Here is a 25,284-nt window from a genome sequence, read left to right on the forward strand (position 1 = left end):
TGTTTAATAAGACAAACGTTACAGAGTTCATCAAATATAACTAATGCTTTAACATTATCAGGATTTCATAATACAAACTTCAAATCAACAGGAAAACAGCTGCAGAACATGTGGATCAAAATGAATTCATTAAAAAACAACATGTGGACTTCAAGGATACAGTAAATACACTAAAGTGAAAGGAGGAAAAAATGTGAAGGAATTTGAATTAAGTAAAAGTAGTCACCTGTGATCTTTAAAATGGCCCTGATGTGTGCTGCTGTTTTTAACTTTCAACATTTCTTTGCTGCCACTGTGAATATGAATGTGGTCTTTGCCTAATTAAATAAATGTTACACTGACTCACTGCTTCATGTTCTGGTACAAACTGGCATTATATGAAAGTACAGCCCAAAACCAGTTTAGCTTGAGTTTCTTTTTTCTGGACATAAAGTCACAGCAGGTGTTGTTTCAAAGCTGGTGGACAGATTTAGTTCATTTTGGAGGATTTAAGAGCAACTGCTGTGAAAATATTTGCAGTTTTGGGAGAAAATGATTTAAGATTAGATTTTACCTCAGCAAAAGATTAAATATGAAGGAAGAATTAAAATCCCTAAAAGGAAAAATAATAAACTTGATATACATATCTATACATGCCGCTTCCTAAATGTAACATTCAGGATTATTCACTGCAGCTCCAGAAATCAGAGCTACCTCATCAGATCCAAGTTTGGCATCAGCTGACACTCTTTACAGGAGATTCCATCTGAACTCTGTGGAGCCTGATCTCAAGGTTTTTAAGTCTGACCCTGAAACCAGAAGAGGATCTTTCTCTCTCTTCAGATTCATTGTGATCCAGTGTTAAGAAATATACTCTAAAACACTTCTTCAGTAAAGACTCAGAGAAGAAAAACACACAGAACTTCTTGCTAGCAAGGGCAGCCTCCAGCACTGAGGCTCGCACTGAGAAACTGCCCTGGTCTTTATTTATACTTCAGGGAGCGTTTGTTCCTTACATTGGAATGTGGAGGGGTGTGTGTGTGTGTGTGTGTGTGTGTGTGTGTGTGTGTGTGTGTGTGTGTGTGTGTGTGTGTGTGTGTGTGGGGTCAGAGTGTGGCCCCATAAACGACTTCCCTTAACCTGCTGGTCTGGTAAATTCAACAGTTCATCTATATGTAAAAAAGCACTTAAACTAAAACTGACATACTGTAGCAACGTTAATCCTACCGTAAAACAATAAGAGAAGGTACGACCTCTCTCATGCTCCTAGGATGTGGGGGTGAACACCAGAGATGGGCAGTAACGTTACTGTAATCTGATTACTTTTTTCGTGCGTGGAAGTACTGACCTTACTTTGAGTTTGATTCCATAAAAAGGGACAAAAACATTAGCGTCCATCGTGCGTGGGAAGAAAACTTCTTTTTACAGCGAAAAAAACCCCTAAAGTTCCAAGCAAGCACCAAGACGTAATGGGAAATTCACAGAGTAACTCGTGGATTCTTCAACTGACCGCGGCACACCTGCATCAGGGTAAACCTCCGCCTACCTCAGTCCTGCTTTACAGGTGAAAATAGAGCAACAGGACCGCTGAGTCTTTGACTTTATTTATTTTCTGCTGTTTTTTACTTGCATCTATTTGAAAGAGTGAGTGTAAACACAAAAAATATTTTATTTTATGTGCTGGAATGTGTAGAAAATAGGTTTAAATGTGAAACTAATTTATTCCAGTCAGAGAATGTTGCATATAATTAAATTTTTGCTTGATGCATAAAGTTAAAAGATTAAAAATGATAAAACAAGTTAAAAAAAATGAGACTTTTCCATTTGATTACATTTTGTATGATGGATTATGTAGAAAAAGTAGAATTGGGCTGAAAGATCTATCGCTTCATCACCTCTTCAGGTTGAAAATCGTGTTTTTAAAAAGTAACTAAGTAATTAATTACTTTTGAAAATAAGTAATCAGTAAAGTAACGGGATTACTTTTTGGGGGGAAGTAATCAGTAATTAGTTACTGATTACTTTTTTCAAGTAACTTGACCAACACTGGTGAACACCCTAGAATGTTACAGACCTCCTAGGATGAGACATTCTTTCAATATGCCACCAACTATATACTTCTACACACAAATGATTACATGCAGCATTCTACCATATGCAAACTTGTATCATTGAAAGATTATACTGACTACTAAGCACAATTTTCCTATTAACATCCAGTGATTTCAGTCCTGCATGATCAGGCTGATGTTTGCACAGAGCAGATAATGAAGTGAAGGCTTTTGCACATTGGTAACAGTGAAACAGTTTATTTACAGTGTGGGATTGTTTGTGTTCGGAGTATGAACTGAGATTCCTGAAGCTTTTGTCACACTGGTCACAGCTGAAGTTCACTTCCATGTGTGTACGTTCATGTTTGTTACGATGACCTGATTGTGACCAGCTTTTGTCACAGTGTCTGCACTTGTATGGTGCCTCTCCTGTGTGGATTCCCTTATGCTTTTTCATTGAGCTCATTTCCAGTGGTGAAGGATGACCCACACTGGTCACAGATGTGCTTTTTGACCCCACTGTGGAAGAGTTCATGTATTTTAATGTACTTGGTGTGTGGAAGCCTCTCCCACATTCTTTGCAGTAGTTCATTTTGTCTCCAGTGTGGCTACGTTGATGTGTTTTTAGGTCCACAAAGATCACAGAGAAACTCTTTCCCACCACCACAGTGACGACAGGGTTGAGAAATGGATTCATGTGCTTTGCTCCACATCTAAACAAAGACATTGTAAGTTGGGGAATTCCTTCAACATTTTTATCCTGAACGTTGCCTGAAATAAAAAGCATCTCTGCCAACGTCCAATTACATTTTACTGTTTACATTACAACACTCAGCTTACTGAGTGAAAATTATTCTTCATTTTTCCAAACAGTTCATTCAGTATAACTCCATAAGTTTACTGATCAGACTTGTTCCAAACAATCAGGTTAAAATTACAAGACAAAAAAACTAAATACATACCTCACAGTAACTGCACTTGTAGAGTTACTTTCTTGTGTGGATCTGTTGGTGTTTATTCAGCTGAAGTGGAGCTTTAAAAGTCTTCTCACACAGGTCACATTTATATGGTCTCTCCTCAGTGTGGCTAATCATATGTCGTCGTAACTTTGCACCTGTTGCAAACAGTTTCCCACACTGATCACAGCAGTAAACATCATTTCCAGTGTGAATCCGTACGTGAATATTTCGGTACCGTATGTCGCTGAAACATTTTCCACAAAAGTCGCAGCTGTACGCCTTAATTCCAGAGTGGGTAACTAGATGCCTCTGTAAGTCGCTATTTAGAGCAAAAGCCTTACCACACAACTCACAGTTGTGTGCTTTAACTCCACTGTGGATGAGTTGGTGTTTTTTTAAGTGTGCAGCCTGGGCAAAAGACTTTCCACACAAGTCACAGCTGTAAGGTTTAACTCCAATGTGGATGACTTGGTGTCTTTTTAAGGTTTGCGCCAGGGTAAAAGACTTTCCACAAGACTCACAGCTGTAAGGTTTAACTCCACTATGGATGACTTGGTGTGTTTTTAGGCTTCGAGCCAGGGTAAAAGACTTTCCACACAAGTCACAACTGTACGCTTTAACTCCACTGTGGATGATTTGGTGAGTTTTTAAGTCTCCAGCCTGGGTAAAAGACTTCCCACACAAGTCACAACTGTAAGGCTTAACTCCACTGTGGATGACTTGATGAGTTTTTAAGTGTCCAGCCTGGGTAAAAGACTTTCCACACAAGTCACAACTGTAAGCTTTAACTCCACTGTGGATGACTTGGTGTTTTTTTAGGCTTTGAGCCAGGGTAAAAGACTTTCCACACAGGTCACAGTTGTACGCTTTAAATCCACTGTGGATGAGTTGGTGAGTTTTTAAGTGTCCAGCCAGGGTAAAAGACTTTCCACACAGGTCACAGTTGTATGCTTTAAATCCACTGTGGATGAGTTGGTGAGTTTTTAAGTCTCCAGCCTGGGTAAAAGATTTTCCACACAAGTAACAGCTGTAAGGTTTAACTCCACTGTGGATGACTTGGTGTTTTTTTAGGCTTTGAGCCAGGGTAAAAGACTTTCCACACAGGTCACAGTTGTACGCTTTAAATCCACTGTGGATGAGTTGGTGAGTTTTTAAGTGTCCAGCCAGGGTAAAAGACTTTCCACACAAGTCACAGCTGTACGGTTTAAATCCACTGTGGATGAGTTGGTGTGTTTTTAGGCTTTGAGCCAGGGTAAAAGATTTTCCACACAGGTCACAGTTGTACGCTTTAAATCCACTGTGGATGAGTTGGTGTGTTTTTAAGTTTCCAGCCTGGGTAAAAGACTTTCCACACAGGTCACAGCTGTATGCTTTAACTCCACTGTGGATGAGTTGGTGAGTTTTTAAGTGTCCAGCCTGGGTAAAAGACTTTCCACACAACTCACAGCTGTAAGGTCTAACTCCACTGTGGATGACTTGGTGTTTTTTTAGGCTTTGAGCCAGGGTAAAAGACTTTCCACACAGGTCACAGTTGTACGCTTTAAATCCACTGTGGATGAGTTGGTGTGTTTTTAAGTTTCCAGCCTGGGTAAAACACTTTCCACACAACTCACAGCTGTAAGGTTTAACTGCACTGTGGATGATTTGGTGTCGTTTTAAGTGTTCAGCCCGGGTAAAATCCTTCCCACACTCATCACAGCTGTAGGTTTTCTCTCCTTTTCTTCTGTGAGGTTTGTCGGCCTCCTGAGAGCGCTGACTTCTCGCTCCATGTTGGTCCTGCAGTGACAGAGATACAAACAGAGGCCGTGAGTGAAATGCAGTCGTGGAACAAACTGAAACTCCCTCCATTGGTGGAATTTAAAGTGAGAACAAACACATTGTTGGTGTGTTTCCACCACCTTATGGTGACAGTATCACATTACAATGATGTGCTACAATGAGAGTTGTAATGAAAATGAAATTATTGAAGAAATATTGACGAGTAGAGAAACTCTTTTACTTCAGAAAAAAGTTCAACTGATGATAATGTTGTTTCAATGTGTTTAGAGAAAATATGATCTTTTTATTTTCTTTTAACTTCTCTGGTTTTTGGTTCTGAATGTAGATTCTGTATATATGGAGGAGCCCAGGATGGAAAAGACAAAGCTGCTGTTAACGGGTTTTGAAAAACCGACCGGCTGTACACACAGTTTGAATAACAGTGTAACTGTGATGTTTTTCTCACCTTTTGTGTTGAAGTCATTGTTTCCTCTGTAGTGGCTGAGCTGAGTCCAAATGGCTGAAATTATTCCTCTGCTGCACCACCAGACTCTTCTCCTCCTGTTACTCAGCTGTATATATGTGTATATATTTTATTTTGACAGCGATATATATATATATATATATATATATATATATATATATAGGGTGCAACGATATTCGTATCGATCGATATTGTATCGATATTGAACCGTTCGATACAGTGCTTTCGGTTCAGTACGCATATGTATCGAACAATACAAAATTTGTAATTTATTTTATCAACTTTCCTTCTGACGATGCTGTCTGTGTTGAGCGCTCAGTGAATCTGCGTTCGACTATTCCGCCTAGGGTCAACAGTGCAGCCTAGGCGGAGTAGTCGAACGCAGATTCACTGAGCGCTCAACACAGACAGCATCGTCAGAAGGAAGAGCGCAGGGCAAGCTAGCGAGACAGAAGTTAAGCTCTCCTTGTAACATGGACCTCCTCCACCCTCATTCAGATCTGGCGTTTGGAATTATTTTGGTTTTCATGTGACGTATGACCCTGAAGGTAAGCGAGTCATGGACTAAAGTAAAACAGTATGTTGGATGCGCCATGCAATGCTCAATTACATGGGTGGGAACTAGTGTGTTAGCGCAGTTAGCTCGTTAACGTGTTGGCCGTCTAGCCCCATGCACGGGGCGATCGGCGGTAGCTCGTTAACGGAGATTTGCCGTGTTGTGGCGTTAAGGTCATTTCAACGAGATTAACCTGAAAGCACTAGTGGGAACACAACGAATATGACTGCACACTTACGCCGACATCATCCTAGTGCAAAGACAAGTGGAAGCAGAAAAAAAACAAGCAAGCATGCTACTAACTTTAGCCGAGTCATTTAGACAGCTGTTTAATATGCTGCTGAGAATATAGCCCAGAAGAAGCGTATAGTATAGCTTTTATTTTGGAAAGAGACATTTCTCTGTAATAAACTCTCTTTTCCAAAGATGAGTGATTCCTCAATCAGATACAGGGCTTGCAATATCGCTAGCCCAACGTCCCGGGGCTAGCGATTTTTTCAGTCGGGGTACCAAAATCTATCTCTGCCCTGCCCGTCGGGCTATTGTAGGAAGGAAAAATATATGTCAATGCTTTTGCATTCTTTCGGAAATGTAGCTGGGTAATTATGTCATTGGCATCGGTGAGCCACTGTCAATATGTGACATATTGAAATCGCGTTTGAATTTGCGCTTGTTTTTTTGCTTTCACTTTGCAATCGTGCGAACTGTGTATAGAGAGCGACAGCACTGATCTGTGAGTGATGATAATTTGCGCACCAATTCCTCTGACATCGTCTTATTAATTGGTAGCTTACTATGCAAACATGACAAGTGAAATCTCCCGCAGCTTAAACATGTGAGAGGTTGATCGCGCAGAGAATCGCTGAGCTTATGTGAGTGCGTGTGTAAAAGCAGCAGGATTTATATTTGACTACGATGACCTGGATGACTGAGAACCTTCACAGACAGATATATATTTTAGTTCTGCTGAGCCAAATAAGACAGGTCAGGGTGAAGAAGTGACAGCCAAAGAAAAGCTTACCACAAAACGGAGAAGTTATGACAAATCAGACTATAAGGCAAAAAGAAAGTGCAGCTTTATGGTTTCATGGACAAAAGAATTTCTGTGGCTGCGATATGACAAGCTAAATAACCAGGGCTGCACATAAGTGGTCCGCAGGTGCGCATTCGCTGTCAAAATAAAAAACACGCACAAGGGTTAGGGTTAAATTTAAAAACTGTACTTTTGAGTTAAAATATATATTTATAATTTTAATAAATGACAAATTAAAAATGCATGAACATTTTTTTGTATCGAAAAAATATCGAACCGTGACACCAAAGTATCGAACCGAACCGAACCGTGAATTTTGTGTATCGTTGCACCCCTAATAAATAAATAAATAAATATATATATATATATATATATATATATATATATATATATATATATACACACACACACACACACACACACACACACACACACACACACACACACAGAGTGCAGAATTATTAGGCAAATGAGTATTTTGTCCACATCATCCTCTTCATGCATGTTGTCTTACTCCAAGCTGTATAGGCTCGAAAGCCTACTACCAATTAAGCATATTAGGTGATGTGCATCTCTGTAATGAGAAGGGGTGTGGTCTAATGACATCAACACCCTATATCAGGTGTGCATAATTATTAGGCAACATCCTTTCCTTTGGCAAAATGGGTCAGAAGAAGGACTTGACAGGCTCAGAAAAGTCAAAAATAGTGCGATATCTTGCAGAGGGATGAAGCAGTCTCAAAACTGCAAAGCTTCTGAAGCGTGATCATCGAACAATCAAGTGTTTCAATCAAAATAGTCAACAGGGTCGCAAGAAGCGTGTGGAAAACTTTGGCCATATTTCAGAGCTGCAACATCACTGGAGTGCCCAAAAGCACAAGGTGTGCAATACTCAGAGACATGGCCAAGGTGAGAAAGGCTGAAAGACGACCACCACTGAACAAGACACACAAGCTGAAATGTCAAGACTGGGCCAAGAAATATCTCGAGACTGATTTTTCTAAGGTTTTATGGACTGATGAAATGAGAGTGAGTCTTGATGGGCCAGATGGATGGGCCCGTGGCTGGATTGGTAAAGGGCAGAGAGCTCCAGTCCGACTCAGACGCCAGCAAGGTGGAGGTGGAGTACTGGTTTGGGCTGGTATCATCAAAGATGAGCTTGTGGGCCTTTTCGGGTTGAGGATGGAGTCAAGCTCAACTCCCAGTCCTACTGCCAGTTTCTGGAAGACACCTTCTTCAAGCAGTGGTACAGGAAGAAGTCTGCATCCTTCAAGAAAAACATGATTTCCATGCAGGACAATGCTCCATCACGCGCGTCCAAGTACTCCACAGTGTGGCTGGCAAGAAAGGGTATAAAAGAAGAAAAACTAATGACATGGCCTCCTTGTTCACCTGATCTGAACCCCATTGAGAACCTGTGGTCCATCATCAAATGTGAGATTTACAAGGAGGGAAAACAGTACACCTCTCTGAACAGTGTCTGGGAGGCTGTAGTTGCTGCTGCAAACAATGTTGATGGTGAACAGATCAAAACACTGACAGAATCCATGGATGGCAGGCTTTTGAGTGTCCTTGCAAAGAAAGGTGGCTATATTGGTCGCTGATTTGTTTTTGTTTTGTTTTTGAATGTCAGAAATGTATATTTGTGAATGTGGAGATGTTATATTGGTTTCACTGGTAAAAATAAATATTTGAAATGGGTATATATTTGTTTTTTGTTAAGTTGCCTAATAATTATGCACAGTAATAGTCACCTGCACACATAGATATCCCCCTAAAATAGCTAAAACTAAAAACAAACTTAAAAACTACTTCCAAAACCATTCAGCTTTGATATTAATGAGTTTTTTGGGTTCATTGAGAACATGGTTGTTGTTCAATAATAAAATTATTCCTCAAAAATACAACTTGCCTAATAATTCTGCACTCCCTATACAGTGGGGCAAAAAAGTATTTAGTCAGCCACCGATTGTGCAAGTTCCCCCACCTAAAATGATGACAGAGGTCAGTAATTTGCACCAGAGGTACACTTCAACTGTGAGAGACAGAATGTGAAAAAAAAATCCATGAATCCACATGGTAGGATTTGTAAAGAATTTATTCGTAAATCAGGGTGGAAAATAAGTATTTGGTCAATAACAAAAATACAACTCAATACTTTGTAACATAACCTTTGTTGGCAATAACAGAGGTCAAACGTTTACTATAGGTCTTTACCAGGTTTGCACACACAGTAGCTGGTATTTTGGCCCATTCCTCCATGCAGATCTTCTCGAGAGCAGTGATGTTTTGGGGCTGTCGCCGAGCAACACGGACTTTCAACTCCCGCCACAGATTTTCTATGGGGTTGAGGTCTGGAGACTGGCTAGGCCACTCCAGGACTTTTAAATGCTTCTTACGGAGCCACTCCTTTGTTGCCCGGGCGGTGTGTTTTGGATCATTGTCATGTTGGAAGACCCAGCCTCGTTTCATCTTCAAAGTTCTCACTGATGGAAGGAGGTTTTGGCTCAAAATCTCACCATACATGGCCCCATTCATTCTGTCCTTAACACGGATCAGTCGTCCTGTCCCCTTGGCAGAAAAACAGCCCCATAGCATGATGTTTCCACCCCCATGCTTCACAGTAGGTATGGTGTTCTTGGGATGCAACTCAGTATTCTTCGTCCTCCAAACACGACGAGTTGAGTTTATACCAAAAAGTTCTACTTTGGTTTCATCTGACCACATGACATTCTCCCAATCCTCTGCTGCATCATCCATGTGCTCTCTGGCAAACTTCAGACGGGCCTGGACATGCACTGGCTTCAGCAGCGGAACACGTCTGGCACTGCGGGATTTGATTCCCTGCCATTGTAGTGTGTTACTGATGGTGACCTTTGTTACTTTGGTCCCAGCTCTCTGCAGGTCATTCACCAGGTCCCCCCGTGTGGTTCTGGGATCTTTGCTCACCGTTCTCATGATCATTTTGACCCCACGGGATGAGATCTTGCGTGGAGCCCCAGATCGTGGGAGATTATCAGTGGTCTTGTATGTCTTCCATTTTCTGATGATTGCTCCCACAGTTGATTTTTTCACACCAAGCTGCTTGCCTATTGTAGATTCACTCTTCCCAGTCTGGTGCAGGTCTACAATACTTTTCCTGGTGTCCTTCGAAAGCTCTTTGGTCTTGGCCGAATTTGGTCTTCTTTGGCGGAGTTTGGAGTCTGACTGTTTGAGGCTGTGGACAGGTGTCTTTTATACAGATGATGAGTTCAAACAGGTGCCATTCATACAGGTAACGAGTGGGGGACAGAAAAGCTTCTTACAGAAGACGTTACAGGTCTGTGAGAGCCAGAGATTGTCCATGTTTGAGGTGACCAAATACTTATTTTCCACCCTGATTTACGAATAAATTCTTTACAAATCCTACCATGTGAATTCATGGATTTTTTTTTTCACATTCTGTCTCTCACAGTTGAAGTGTACCTCTGGTGCAAATTACTGACCTCTGTCATCATTTTAAGTGGGGGAACTTGCACAATCGGTGGTTGACTAAATACTTTTTTGCCCCACTGTATATACACACATATATATCCATCCAACCAAAATCAAATTGATTACAGACATCAGATCCTTTCCATTGAAGGTTAAAGTTTGGTTAAAGGGAAATCAGAGATGTAGTCATTTTAACTAATGATTTTATTTTTATTCATTTTCTATTAATTGTAGTTGTATTTACGATGTATTTTGGCTTCATGAAAATGTATGTTTTATGGTAAAATGTATTTATTTTGATTGTAAGCCCAACAAGGGACAATTGTTGAAAATTAGCAATAGCTACAAATCAGTTTCATGTTTTGTACTTGGACTATGTCAAACTGCACTGTCTCTTTTAAATAAATAACTTCAAATTCAAATGTGTGAGGGAGACTTTACCATGACATACACCTGGTTACATGGGAATAAACCTATTATCTAATAGGACATTAGGGTTGTGTGAAATGTGTCTGGCTGGTGAATGAATGTTTGGGGAATTATTTGGCGGCTACATACAGTGGAACCTGTCAATAAGTATTGGTTTGATTTATCAGTTTAAGGAGAAGAGTATGCTTTGACAAGTCCTAAAATTCTTTACATTTGTTAGTATTTTCTTTTCTTTTCTTTACTTTTTTTTTTTTTTGAGGAGTGCACTGAGAATTATGTTTGAGAATCTGTTCTCCTTTAAGCAGGCCTGCATGATTGGAACTAAAAGTGCTATACAACAGTGTTGCTGGAAAACAATCATCAAGTGAGCTTCTCCACATTACAATGGGCACTGGAGAACATCTATGTGGGACTCGATTAGATAGTAAGTCCTAAGTCCCTTGTCTAAAAGGATTCAGCAAGGTAATCCATTCTAAATTCTTCTTGATGCATGCTCAATCATCCAGGTAAGTAAATTTCAAAAAGTTGATTCTGTTCATCTGGACGTAGCGTTTTCAGTGGGAGAAACGCTTCGTCACTCATCCAAGTGACTTCTTCAGTCTCAGCTGACTGCAGGTTTCCCCAATCTTATAAACAGTAACTAGAACCACTGAAGGAACAATGGGCTGGGAGGTCAGTTCCTTCATCATAATTATGTAAATTCTCATGACCACTGATCAAAGACCAGTGATCAATAGCTATGAATACCATTCACAGAGAGTTGGAGAATGGCTGCAATCACAGCATTGTAAGATGGCGAAAGATGTCCCCTTAGGCCCCCTCCTCGATTCAGAGATGGTCTTTCCCTTCTCATGTAAATGGCCTCCTCGACTCCACACGCAAACCGGCGTTCCTCCCTGTCCAGGATGTGTACATCCTCATCAGTGAAAGAGTGTCCACTGGCCTGTAGGTGTTGTGGAGGCAGATTTTTCTTCTCATGTATTAATCACATATTTAATCACATCACATTAGTTAAAGTAATATCACTTTCTCACTTTCCTATAGTAAGAGCACTCCTGTCACCAGTTTGCATGCATGTGGAATGTTAACACAGTGAGGCCATTGTAATGGGAGACATTGAACACACAGTGCAACTCCTTCTCCTTATCAGGGATGTAAATCCTTAGGTGACGATCAAGCAGAAAACAAGGTCATAATAATTCTCTCTGTGAGGGAGGAGGTATAGGTAAGATTTTGGGTTCGTCACATTTCATTGAGGGATTTTTGATTGGCCTCAAACATGCCTGAAGCACCTAAAGAATGAGGTAGTTCTTCCAGTGTTTAATGTGATTGTTTTGGTTTCCCCAATCACTGATGTGGGCACAGTAAAGATAATTGTAAATTCCTTTGAGAGGGTTTACACTTTTTAAATGGGTCTATTGCCCTACAATAGTAAAGAGTACAGTACACTGCATAGATAGAGAGGAAAGATCTATCAGTCTGTTGTAAAATTTAGCTCAGAAGTGTTTGATATATGTTGGCTGTACATGGCCACATCTGGGTTTTACCCCAGACTTTGACGGCACTAACATTGAATTTAGTTTATGTTTGTGTTATTCATTTACCTATAGGTTTTAGTATAGCCACTGTCCTTTATGGAAAACATCTGGACATGGCAAAGATAAGATAAGATAACCTTTATTAGTCCCACACGTGGGAAAGCAAAAGGCACAAAGGAGTGTGTGTGTGATGTTTAGAATATTCAGAAACCTAAAGTATGTATCAGCAGCAGAATGGACCTGAAAATAAGTGCCCATGTTTGTTTCAGTTATATGAAGCTTTGAATATTGTGGATTAGTAGTACTGCTGCGTTTGTTGCATCGCATTGCTGTAATTGTTTATATGCTTTATATATTCTGAGGTAAGTTGATCTATAGTGTTACATCATATTCTATAATGATATGTGTTTGTATACTTTTTGCCCAGTTTGACCCATTTAGCAGAAGTCAGCCTGTTTAAGGCTCTGATATCTATTCTGTATGACTTAAAGCAGTTATGACATGGTATGATTTTCTCACCCAATAAAGGAATATTTAATATATCAGTCTACTCTTCATTTTATCAGAAACAGTCATGATAACATTTATCAAATGTGAAGCTAGTTTGCTGCGTCTTTTGCTGCTGGCTCAGTCAATTTGGTTGGAGACGTAAACACAGAGCTGACCCAACACAGCAGAATCGCTGAGCTCCGACAGTCCGTCTGCGGGCTGTAGGGTGAGAAAGCCGAGAAAGACAAAGAACTGAAGAAGCTTCTCGGATGAGAGGTGAGACGTCTTCAAGCAACTTATAGGAGTCCAGACGCTTTTCTTTGCAAGCTCCTTTGGCCGAAGAGACAAAGCTGATTCTGATGCGTCGGTGTGTGTTTACGTCTTTGCGTGGAATCCGTGTACCTGCTCTCACTTAATGTTTGGTGGATGTTGAAATAGTTTTGTGAGCTTTAATCTGAGAATCTGGCAAAACACAGTTATATTTAAAAGTCAATTCAGGATTTAATGATTCGATATCGCTTTATTCAAACTACTCACCTCCCTCTCTCCACCTGCACTTTCAACTGGACCACGGCCAATCAGAGAGGTCCCGCCCCTGACTATCTCTGATTGGTTTAGTCCACGATAGGGGCATAACGTGTGTCTGTTGTTGACCACACGGAGAGTTGCAGAGATTTTTTTTGTTGTGGTGGTGCGCCCAAAGATTTTTTTTAGTCGCACCATTGAAAAATTTGGTCGCATTAGCGACCAATTTGGTCGCACTCTAGAGCCCTGCCTGCACCCCATCCTTTTGTTCATACTCCAAGACTATTTTTCTATATGTATTCTTACCCCCTAGCAACCGCCATTTCATATTGTTGCAAGCAATCACAAACTCTACAGTCTGTCTAACTCCAGTGTATCCCAAGCAATCTATTATTCTGAACAGAGCTAAACTCAACATAAACGGAACCCACATTAAAGTTAGCTCGGTGCTTACCTTTAGATGAGCCCACAAACCGAGAGAAACTCCGTGATGAAGCTGGAAGTCTTAAGAAACACAGAGACGGAGCAGAGACCCACGTGGTTCACGCTGATCTCAGCTACGATCCAGGAGACAAGGGTGTGCAGATCGATGCAGACATCGATCCAAACGTTGGTAGTGGTATATGTTCCTGTAAGTTCACTACTTTACTCCCGTTTCATGAAAAAGCAGCTCTCTCTGCTCGACTCCTCTCCTGCACACACACTTTGCTCCGCCTCCTTTTCCGGCTCTGCTGTGATTTGTTTCTGCGCGGTCACGTGACCGAGCTTCACAAGGTTTTTTTTTTATTAGTAATATAAACATACAAACAAAATGCACCATATATTACAGATTCAGAGAATAAACATTTCTTACATATTAGCAACTTTCATATATAGTGAAAATAAAATATAAAGATGGGGTCACATAATTTAACAAATTATTAACTCACTAAATCAAAATCTTCCATAAAGGAAACAAAAAAGCAGCCTTTTTCTTTTTAACTAAAGTCAAAGATTTAACCAACAGGTTTAAGTCGTTTTTCCAGTGAGCCAGTGTTGGTTTAGTCTTAAAAAAGAGACATTTATGTATAAAATGCTTGCACAAGATTAATAACACATTAACACCATAATTAGCTTTCTTTTCTTTCAAAAACACTCCAAACATTATCATATTTAAGGTAAATGGGGTAATTTGAATCCCACTGGAATAAAGCCAGGTATGAAAATCCAACCAAAATATTTGTATAAAATTGCACAAAAAGAATAGATGGTCCAAATCCTCCTCTTCTGTTTCACAAAATACACAATTACCCGTTTCTATTTTGAATCTATCACTAAGGAGTCTATTTGCCGGGTAAATTTTATTCAAGATTTTAAATTGGACTTCTTTCCCTTTAGGAGGGATAGGGAAGGTGATATAATCAGTTCTTATTTTTTCAATTTCTTCCCTTTGGAAATCTTTTAATATGTAATTACGTCTAAGTAAATTTGGAGAATAAAGACTCCTTAATGAAGATCTAAGAAACTTATTGTTGCATTTAACATCACAAAATCGAATACCATTTATATATAATTGCCTTAACTTGGGGGAGATGTCAGAATATATTATATCATTTACAATATGTTTTTAAGTGACAATGGAATGGATTTTATAACCCGATTAAATTTACTTTTAGAACATTGGATATTAAACTTTTGGCAAAAATCTTGATGTCCTAGAACATGTCCTTCCTCATCTACAAAATGGGCAATTGCCCAAACACCTTTTGATAACCAATCTTGAATAAAAATAGATTTTCTGTTCATCAGTATATATCTATTGTTCCAAATTGGGCAATTATGTGGAGTGAAATTATGTTTAAATAACATTTTCCAATAAAGAAGGACCTGTTTATGGAATTCAGAGAGTTTAGCAGGTAGTTTAGTAATTTCAAAGTCACACTTTAGGAGAAAGTCGATACCCCCCAGTGTGTTAAAGACCTTACTTGGTATAAAAAACCAAATGGAGTGTGGATTATTTAGGAAGGATTTTAACCATTTAAGTTTCAAAACACCATTCATTATATCAAAATCAATTGCGTTTCCACCGCCTTCAATGTATGGTTTAACCAAATCATCTTTAGATATATAATGGCACTTATTCCTCCAAATAAAATTAAAATTCAAGCTATTAATTGTTTTAAACACACTCTCTAAAAACGTCATGCCCACAGCACGTTTTTGAGAAAATTCAAATATTTTGGTCCTTGAAGATCATTTCAGAGTTTTTAATGAGCTGCAGGAACCCTGTTCTGTGTGAGTGGAGAACAGCCAAGTCGCCTCCTCTGATAAACCTCCACATGTACCACTGAAAACAGTTAAATTAGTTTGAATGGGAAACCAGAGCTCAAACTACTTGTTCTGAGACCATTTCTTCATTTTCACACCAAACTGTTTAATAAGACAAACTTTACACAGAGTACATCAAATATAACTAACACTCTATTATTGTCAGGATTTCATAATACAAACTTCAAATCAACAGGAAAACAGCTGCAGAACATGTGGATCAAAATTAATTCATTAAAAAACAACATGTGGACTTCAAGGATACAGTAAATACACTAAAGTGAAAGGAGGAGCCAAAATTTGAAGGAATTTGAATTAAGTAAAAGTAGTCACCTTATGATCTTTAAATTGGCCCTAATGTGTGCTGCTGTTTTTAACTTTCAACATTTCTTTGCTGCCACTGTGAATACGAATGTGGTCTTTGCCTAATTAAATAAAGGTTACACTGACTCACTGCATCATCTTCAGGTACAAACTGGTATTATATGAAAGTACAGCCCAAAACCAGTTTAGCTTGAGTTTCTTTTTTCTGGACATAAAGTCACAGCAGGTGTCGTTTCAAAGCTGGTGGACAGATTTAGTTCATTTTGGAAGTTTTAAGAGCAACTGCTGTGAAAATATTTGTAGTTTTGGGAGAAAATGATTTAAGAGAAGATTTTACAACAGCAAAAGATTAAATATGAATGAAGGATTGAAATTTAACTTAGGTAACACATAAAATGAATACAACTACTAAACACTACTGTATCCTAAGGAAACAAAGACTAAAATGTAACAGGGATAACATTTTAGAGAATTAAAATCCCTAAAAGGAAAAATAATAAACTTGATATGCATATCTAGACATGCAGCTTCCTAAATGTAACATTCAGGATTATTCACTGCAGGTCCAGAAATCAGAGCTACCTCATCAGATCCAAGTGTGGCATCAGCTGACACTCTTTACAGGAGATTCCATCTGAACTCTGTGGAGCCTGATCTCAAGGTTTTTAAGTCTGAGCCTGAAACCAGAAGAGGATCTTTCTCTCTCTTCAGATTCATTGTGATCCAGTGATTTCAGTCCTGCATGATCAGGCTGATGTTTGCACAGAGCAGATAATGAAGTGAATGTTTTTGCACATTGGTAACAGTGAAACAGTTTATTTACAGTGTGGGATCGTTTGTGTTCGGAGTATGAACTGAGATTCCTGAAGCTCTTGTCACACTGGTCACAGCTGAAGTTCACTTCCATGTGTGTACGTTCATGTTTGTTACGATGACCTGATTGTGAGAAGCTTTTGTCACAGTGTCTGCAATTGTATCGTGTCTCTCCTGTGTGGATTCCCTTATGCTTTTTCATTGAGCTCATGTTCAGTGGTGAAGGATGACCCACACTGGTCACAGATGTGCTTTTTGACCCCACTGTGGAAGAGTTCATGTATTTTAATGTACTTGGTGTGTGGAAGCCTCTCCCACATTCTTTGCAGTAGTTCATTTTGTCTCCAGTGTGGCTACGTTGATGTGGTTTTAGGTCCCGTTGATGATTGGAAGTTTTTCCACAAAGATCACAGAGAAACTCTTTCCCACCACCACAGTGACGACAGGGTTGAGAAATGGATCAGTGTGCTTCGCTCCGCTTCTAAACAAAGACATTGTAAATCAGGGAATTCCTTCAATGTTTTTATCCTGAACGTCGCCTGAAATAAAGAGCATCTCTGCCAACGTCCAATTACATTTTACTGTTTACATTATAACACTCAGCTTACTGACTGAAAATGAGTCTTCATTTTTCCAAACAGTTCATTCAGTATAACTCCATAAGTTTACTGATCAGACTTGTTCCAAACAATCAGGTTACAATTACAAGATAAACTAAATACATCCTCACAGTAACTGCACTTGTAGAGTTACTTTCTGGTGTGGATCTGTTGGTGTTTTTTAAGCTGATGTGGATATATAAAAGACTTTCCACACAAGTCACAGTTGTAAGCTTTAACTCCACCATGGATGACTTGGTGTGTTTTTAAGCCCCCAGCCTGGGTAAAAGACTTTCCACACAACTCACAGCTGTAAGGTTTAACTCCACTGTGGATGAGTTGGTGTGTTTTTAGACTTTGAGCCTGGGTAAAAGACTTTCCACACAAGTTACATCTGTATGCTTTAACTCCACTGTGGATGAGTTTGTGTGTTTTTAAGCCCCCAGCCTGGGTAAAAGACTTTCCACACAACTCACAGCTGTAAGGTTTAACTCCACTGTGGATGAGTTGGTGAGTTTTTAGGCTTTGAGCCAGGGTAAAAGACTTTCCACACAAGTCACAGTTGTAGGCTTTAACTCCACTGTGGATGACTTGGTGTGTTTTTAGGCTTTGAGGCAGGGTAAAAGACTTTCCACACAACTCACATGTGTAAGCTTTAACTCCACTGTGGATGATTTGGTGTGTTTTTAAGCTTCCAGCCTGGGTAAAAAACTTTCCACACAAGTCACAGCTGTAAGGTTTAAATCCACTGTGGATGAGTTGGTGAGTTTTTAAGTCTCCAGCCCGGGTAAAAGACTTTCCACACAACTCACAGCTGTAAGGTTTAACTCCACTGTGGATGAGTTGGTGTGTTTTTAAGTTTTCAGCCCAGTTAAAAGCCTTTCCACAAAAGTCACAGCTGTACGCTTTAACTCCACTGTGGATGACTTTGTGTGTTTTTAGGCTTTGAGCCAGGGTAAAAGACTTTCCACACAAGTCACAGCTGTACGCTTTAACTCCACTGTGGATGAGTTGGTGTTTTTTTAAGTTTCCAGCCTGGGTAAAAGACTTTCCACACAAGTCACAGCTGTAAGGTTTAACTCCACTGTGGATGAGTTGGTGTGTTTTTAAGTCTCCAGCCCTGGTAAAATCCTTCCCACACTCATCACAGCTGTAGTTTTTCTCTCCCTTTCTTCTGTGAGGTTTGTCGGCCTCCTGAGAGCGCTGACTTCTTGCTCCATGTTGGTCCTGCAGTGAAAGACATACAAACAGAGGCATTGAGTGAAATGCAGTCGTGGAACAAACTGACACTCCCTCCAGTGGCGCTGTCACTTGATGTTCGCTCGCTCTGCGGGAGAGTATCACATCCTTTTCCTGCTCAAACACAGTGGTGTTTCTGAGTAGCTTATTTGCTTAGCAATTTAATTAACAACTTTTAAATACATTCTTTTTTCAGAGTATAATCTTCACGTGCTTCATCCGAAACACACTTTCTGTGTACTCACCACCTAATTTATAGCCAAAGTATTCACTCACTGTCTCTGTACTGTTTCGCTAGCTTAGCTTAGCTCGTAGCCGACTCACTAGCACCATGGCTACTTCACCTGTCCCTCCTGCACTTTCTTGCTCATTGTGTCAGATGTTTAGTTACTCCTCGGCCTCCTTTAGCAGTAATGATACCTTTAACAAATGTAGCATATTTGGAGGCCAGGATTACTGAATTGGAGACTCTGCTTCGCACCCTTCATTCACAATTTGATTCTTTTTACTGAATCGAGTGTTAATGAGTCACTCACCAAAGTGAATCGGGTGTTTTGAGTCATTTGATTCACTGAGTCAGTTGACCAGAGAGTGCAACAATTTTACATTTTCACTCAAACTTAATTTGTTTCCCTTTTCATGTAAATCCCACTGCTAAGATGAATGATTTAAAAAAACAAAAAAAAAACCCAACTATTTTATAGAGAACAAAGAGCAAAAACATTTCTAAAATTAAGCAATTTCTTATCAAATTTGCTTAATAAACATTTATTTTGTTTATTTGTATTTTATTAGTATTTTCCTTAAGTGTGTCAAATATATATTTTCTCATCTAAATGTCCACTGCGCTGTGAGCCAGGGGGTGGTAATGCACCTTAACATTGGTTAAAAAGACAAGTCACAAAAATCGACCTGCGACGGTGTAATGGAACACTGATCAACTATAAACCTAATGAGGTAGTGTTTTGTACACCAGAGGTCTCAGACTGGAACTACAGCTGTGATGACCGATACTGGGTACACCTGAATGCAACCAATGACAAGGGAAAATCTTTCAACGTCAGGAGGGAACCAGGAAGACAACATCCAATGTGTTTCACCTTCGCATACGGTAACAGAAAGCTGGGGATGAACCAAAACTGCTCCCAGACTTTACGGATGCCGCAGGACAGAAAGGGACCAACCAAGACGCAAGAGGAGCACTGATGACGTGCAACCTCATGATCCAATCTGGGGCAGTGATGTGCTAGCGGAGTTCAAGTTGTGGACCACCGGACAGAAAGTCCTGCACTCACTTTTCCCATGGATCGGGAATGGAAAAAACATGCTAAGGATCGAGACTCTTGACTACCGATTTGGACTTTTCCAGAACAGCTCAACATGGATAAACAAGGCTCATAATGAGGAAATTGACGCGATCAGAATAGTGGTCATGCAACACAGAGTCGCCCTGGACATGATTCTCGCTGAGAGAGGGGGCCTCTGTGTCTTATTCAACACCACTTGCTGCACCTACATTCCAGATAACGTGCATTCCTTGACCATGACCACCGCCCTGGAGAAGTTACGACAACTGAGTAATGCACAGCAACAAGACTATGTCATGAACACAGAGGACTTGTCTTGATAGGAGTTCTTCTTTTATTGCTTTGCATGTTCTCTACATGCATTCTACCCTGTATCAGATCAATGATTGGCAAAATGTTACAGGCCACAGTGATCACCTATGTTGGACTGCCACAAGAAGATGAACCGGACGAAGAAGATTTAGTATAGGAACACACACATTCACACATACTGAATGATGCTACAATTGAAAATGTTATAAGCAAGTGATTGTTAGCTGATAATAAAGTATGATTGAAGTGGTGAAATACGGTAACAACAGGGAGGGATGTTAGGGAGTTTTTATTGTTTTATTTGCTTATGCTTCAAAAGTTATGTTACACATATTTCACCAGACACAGTTTTCTGTTGAAACAGGAAGCTGACCCTGTGACACTGACAAGAGACCAGTACAGAAATACATATCCGCAGAAGTTGGATTGCATTATATTATTCTTAGAAACTGACTTGCAACACACATACTTTGTGACACACACACACACACAGACAGCATCAGGACCTGCGTAACAGGAAATGTGATTATATTTGCATATTGACGATGTAACCTATAAAAATAAACGAATACTGCAGTTCGGTGTGATTTGCTCTGAGCTTTTCACCCGTGCAGCACGTTAACCTACACAAGTGTCTCATTGTTGTTTATTCACCTGACTGTTTGTTAACTGTAAATCTCTGACACCAACCAAGAAGAAGAAGAAGCTGTGAGCCAGGAGGGAGGGGGTGAGTGAGTGATTCGTTCGCTCGCTCGCTCTATGATTCAGCACAGGAGGGAGGGGGTTAGTGAGTCCTGAGTGATTCGTTCGCTCGCTCTTTGATTCAGCACAGGCGGGAGGGGGTGAGTGAGTCCTGAGTGATTCGTTCGCTCGCTCTTTGATTCAGCACAGGAGGGGGTTAGTGAGTCCTGAGTGATTCGTTCGCTCTTTGATTCAGCACAGGAAGGGAGGGGGTGAGTAGCTCAAATGTGCTGTTAGCATGTTAGCAGCGCGATGCTACTGTGAACCGAGGAGCTATTTTCTTGATGTGAGCTTCTACTCAGGGGTTTTTCTTCCAGTTCAGAGCAGAAATGCTTTTGTTACGAAACTGGCTATTGTTTTTCCCCCCACAATTTTAATTATAAGCTAGATATATTTCTACTAATGGAATTAGTTTGCTAACAGCAACAGGGATGAGTCAGTGAGTCAGTTGGGCTTGTGAATCATGATTCACGAGTCAGTAAAGTGATTCTCGAGTATTGAACGATTCGTTCACGAATCGAACATCACTAGTAGCTAACCAGGCCGCTGTAGAATAGAATAGAATAGAATAGCCTTTATTGTCATTGTACAGAGTACAACGAAATTGGAGTGCCACTCCCTTGGTGCAAGTTTCAATAATAAATATAAATGTAAAATATAAAAAGTACAAAAAAAACCAATCGTAAGTACTCAAACAATAGTATGTACAATATATACAGGATATCAGCATTAATATAATGACAGTATGAATAGCAGCATAATATAATGACAGTGACGGTATGGAATAGGTTCAATTGTTTTTGTGCTTATTTACTACGGTGATAGCTCTGGGAAAGAAGCTATCCCTGAATCTGTTTGTCCTGGTTTTATGTGACCTGTACCGTCGGCCTGACGGTAATAGTTCAAACAGTTGGTTGCTGGGGTGAGAGTGGTCCTTGATGATATTGCCAGCTCTGCTGAGGTACCGAGAGTTTGCAGTGGTCTCCAGGCTGGGCAGAGAGCAGCCAGTGATCTTCTGGGCTGTGTTGATGACCCTCTGCAGTACTTTCCTGTCCGCAGCTGAGCACCCTGCATACCATGTTGTTATGCCGTACGTTAGGATGCTCTCAATGGTGGCTCTGTAAAATGTCACCAGCAGCCTCTCCTCCAGGTTGTTCCTCCTGAGCACTCTCAGAAAGTGGAGACGCTGTTGGGCCTTTTTAACCACCGCTGTAGTATTTGCAGTCCAGGAGAGGTCATCAGAGATCTGCACGCCCAGAAACCTCATGGAGCGTACCCTCTCCACACAGTTCCCGTGAATGTAAAGTGGGGCCGAGTCTGCTCTGCCCTTCCTGAAGTCCAAGATAAGTTCTTTAGTTTTCGTGGTGTTCAGTTGGAGGTTGTTAACTGAACACCACTCAGTCAGTCTGTTGACCTCATCTCTGTAGTCCCGACTCATCCCCCCTTGAGATGAGTCCAACCACTGTGGTGTCATCCGCGAACTTTATGATGGTGCTTGAGAGATGGGTAGGGGAGCAGTCGGATGTGTAGAGCGTAAAGAGGAGGGGACTCAAAACACATCCTTGTGGAGACCCGGTGCTGAGTGTGATGGTGCTGGACCGGTGGGGGCCGAGTCTGACAGACTGTGGTCTATTTGTCAGGAAGTCCTTGATCCAGAGGCAGATGGGGGTGGAGAGTCCCAGGTGAGACAGTTTCTGGACCAGGATCTCCGGGATGATATGATTGAATGCTGAGCTGAAGTCCAGAAAGAGCATTCTCACATAGCTTCCTCAGTGCTCCAGGTGACTCAGCGCAGTGTGGAGCGCTATGGTGATAGCGTCCTCGGTGGAACAATTTGTCCTGTAGGCAAATTGGTGGGGGTCCAGAGTGGGAGGCAGACCGGCCCTGATGTGCTGACAGACCAGTCTCTCAAAGCACTTCATCACTACAGGCGTAAGTGCAACAGGCCTGTAGTCATTTGGGCTGGCCACAGCTGTCTTCTTGGCGATGGGGATGATGGTGGAGGTTTTGAGGCAGGGCGGGACGGTGTTTGATGACAAGGAAAGGTTGAAGATTTTAGTGAAGACTCCGGTCAGTTCGTCAGCACATGCTCTGAGAACTTTTCCATAGGGCTGCTCGATTATGGCAAAAATGATAATCACGATTATTTTCACTGAAATTGAGATCTCGATTATTTGACGATATTTATTTAACAATAACAATGTATTGAATAATGACTTTAAAGATTGTCAAAAAATAATATAAAATAGTGTGCAAATACTGATAACAGTGCAAATGTTTGCTATATAAAAAATAAATGAAAAATGCAAACATCTATGTTTAGTGAACTTTGCAGTGTTGCTCTGTGGTGCAGCTACGACACTGTAGCAAAGTTTACACACTGTGTCTACTTGATCCACGTCTGACTCCGCGAACCCATCATGTTTCCACACCACTGAAGTTTTTTTTACCTCTTTTCAACCAACGGCAGTCACTCTCCTCTCCAAATAACTTCTGCTTAGCTTTCCGAGCTTCCCTCGGCTCCTCTTAATTGTTGTGACGCGTGTTCGAAATGCAGAGAGGTGCGCTCGATTTGCCACACGGAGCAGCGCGAGAGTAAAGCACGAGGGAGGGGCTAATAATCGGCTCAGTCATTTTTAATGATCGTTGAAAGCCCAGATCGTAATCGTGATTAAAATTCGATTAATTGAGCAGCCCTACTTTTCCATGTATTCCATCAGGACCTGCCGCCTTCCTGGAATTCACTGACCTTAGAACACACCTCACTTGATGCTCCCTGAGTGTTAGTGTGCCAGTGCTGGGGGCGGGTGGAAGTGGTGTGGCAGCTGAGGGCGTGGTCGTCTCAAAGCGGGCGAAGAAACAGTTTAGATCCTCAGCCAGCGAGGCATCAGTCCTAGATGTTGCCTGGTTATTGCTTCTGTAGTTCGTAATGTGATTGATCCCCTGCGACATTTGTCTGGGGTGGTTGTCAGCAAAGTGATCTTCAATCCTCCTCCTATAGGCAGCCTTAGCTTTCCTCATGCCTCTACTCAGGTCTGCCCTGGCCGCCCTATACGCAGCCCTGTCCCCTGACTTGAAGGCAGTGTTGCGGCTTTTTAGGAGGGATTGCACTTTGCTATTCATCCAGGGTTTTTGATTTGGAAACACCCTGACCCTTTTGTTGACGGTGACATTGTCAACACAGTTCCTGATGTACGAGAGTACAGTGTCTGTGTACTCCTGGAGGTTGTGGCTGGAGAATAAATCCCATACAGTTGTTGAGGAGCAGTCCTGCAGTTGAGAAAGGGCTCCTTCAGGCCAGGTTTTTATTGTCTTTGTCTGGGGCTTTGTTTTTCTCAGCAGGGGGGTGTAGGTGGGGGTGAGGGACATGCAGAGGTGGTCAGATCCAGCCAGGTGGGGGAGGGGTGTCGCTCTGAAAGCATGCCTGATGTTTGAATTGACATGGTCCAAAGTGTGTTCTCCTCTCGTAGCAAAGTCCACAAACTGGACAAATTTAGGAAGCACAGTCTTTAGGCACGCTTTGTTAAAGTCGCCGGCGACAATAAAAACCCCATCGGGGTGGGCAAGCTGTTGATTGTTTATGGTGTTGAGCAAGAGGCTGAGAGCCGTGCTAACGTTAGCATCCGGCGGTATATAAACAGCTATCACAATAACTACTGTAAACTCCCTCGGGATGTAAAAAGGTCTGCACGAGACTGCCAGAACTTCTAAATCAAGAGAACAGTGTGTGTGAATGATCCTGCTGTTACAACACCACTCGTTATGCACGTAAACACATAGCCCCCCTCCTCTGCTTTTACCTGAGTTGCTGTTTCTGTCATGCCGGTGTAGCGTGCGGCCTGCTAACTCGACTGCAGCGTCGGGAATCAGCGGGTGAAGCCACGTCTCTGTAATAAGAATAATGCTGCAGTTACGTGCAAAGCTTGTGTTGGCTATCTGTAGCTCCAATTCGTCTAGTTTGTGGGTGATGGATCTGGGGTTCGATAGGAAAAGGCTCGGAAGTGCTGGCCGGTGTGGATGTTTGCGTAGCCTAGCATCTGAGCCCGACCGGCATCCCCTCTTCTGCTTTCTTTCCCTCCGTCGCCTTCTACGCTTGCTGGGCGGGCAGACCATCCACGGTGACCCTGGTGGTCTCGCTATCTCCACCAGGATGTTGTGTGTTCGCTGATAGTCGCGAGAAACAGACAAACTATATTTAAAACCTAGGTCAATTAGGTTCTGGCGACTGTAAGAGATGGCGGCGTTGCAAACATTCAAAAATATCCACATTAAAAGTAAAAACGAGCACCAAACTGGAGAGCTAAGAGCCGCTGCACCCGTGCGCGCCGCCATCTTGTCATCTTGTGGTAGCTGGTGCAGCCGACGAT

The 25,284-nt window shown here is 41.3% G+C and overlaps 2 protein-coding genes across 3 annotated transcripts in view; both read right to left on the reverse strand.

Annotated features, from left to right (window-relative positions):
* LOC147334018 (CXADR-like membrane protein) overlaps positions 1–25,284 on the reverse strand; it is a 262,370-nt gene that overhangs the window by 129,160 nt on the left and 107,926 nt on the right. The window lies entirely within an intron of this gene.
* Positions 843–24,855, reverse strand: LOC147334026 (uncharacterized). 2 transcript variants are annotated; one of them, XM_086286498.1, is made up of 5 exons: positions 24,718–24,855; positions 17,791–18,545; positions 15,681–15,684; positions 2,993–4,678; positions 843–2,743 (listed from the first exon to the last, which is right to left on the reverse strand). In XM_086286498.1, the coding sequence occupies exons 1-4, from the start codon at positions 24,736–24,738 to the stop codon at positions 3,017–3,019; spliced, it is 2,442 nt and encodes an 813-aa protein (XP_086142624.1). In that variant the 5' UTR covers positions 24,739–24,855; the 3' UTR covers positions 843–2,743; positions 2,993–3,016. The 2 variants fall into 2 exon arrangements, with proteins under 2 accessions (XP_086142624.1, XP_086142623.1); XM_086286497.1 differs by lacking the exons at positions 15,681–15,684; positions 17,791–18,545; positions 24,718–24,855 and adding exons at positions 5,214–5,319; positions 13,730–13,952 and having other exon boundaries at positions 2,993–4,765.

Source organism: Aulonocara sp. 'chitande type north' Nkhata Bay, linkage group LG3 (assembly GCF_057382095.1).
Source record: "Aulonocara sp. 'chitande type north' Nkhata Bay isolate Kocher_YH1m ecotype deep benthic linkage group LG3, A_spYH_male_GT1.1, whole genome shotgun sequence".
NCBI lineage: Eukaryota > Metazoa > Chordata > Actinopteri > Cichliformes > Cichlidae > Aulonocara > Aulonocara sp. 'chitande type north' Nkhata Bay.

Coding starts and splice junctions, on each gene's coding strand:
- LOC147334026 (XM_086286498.1), bottom strand. CDS start 24,738: ATGACAGAAACAGCAACTCAG. Junction 18,546..24,717: donor TGACAGAAACAGCAACTCAG/GTAAAAGCAGAG, acceptor CTTTCACTGCAG/GACCAACATGGAGCAAGAAG.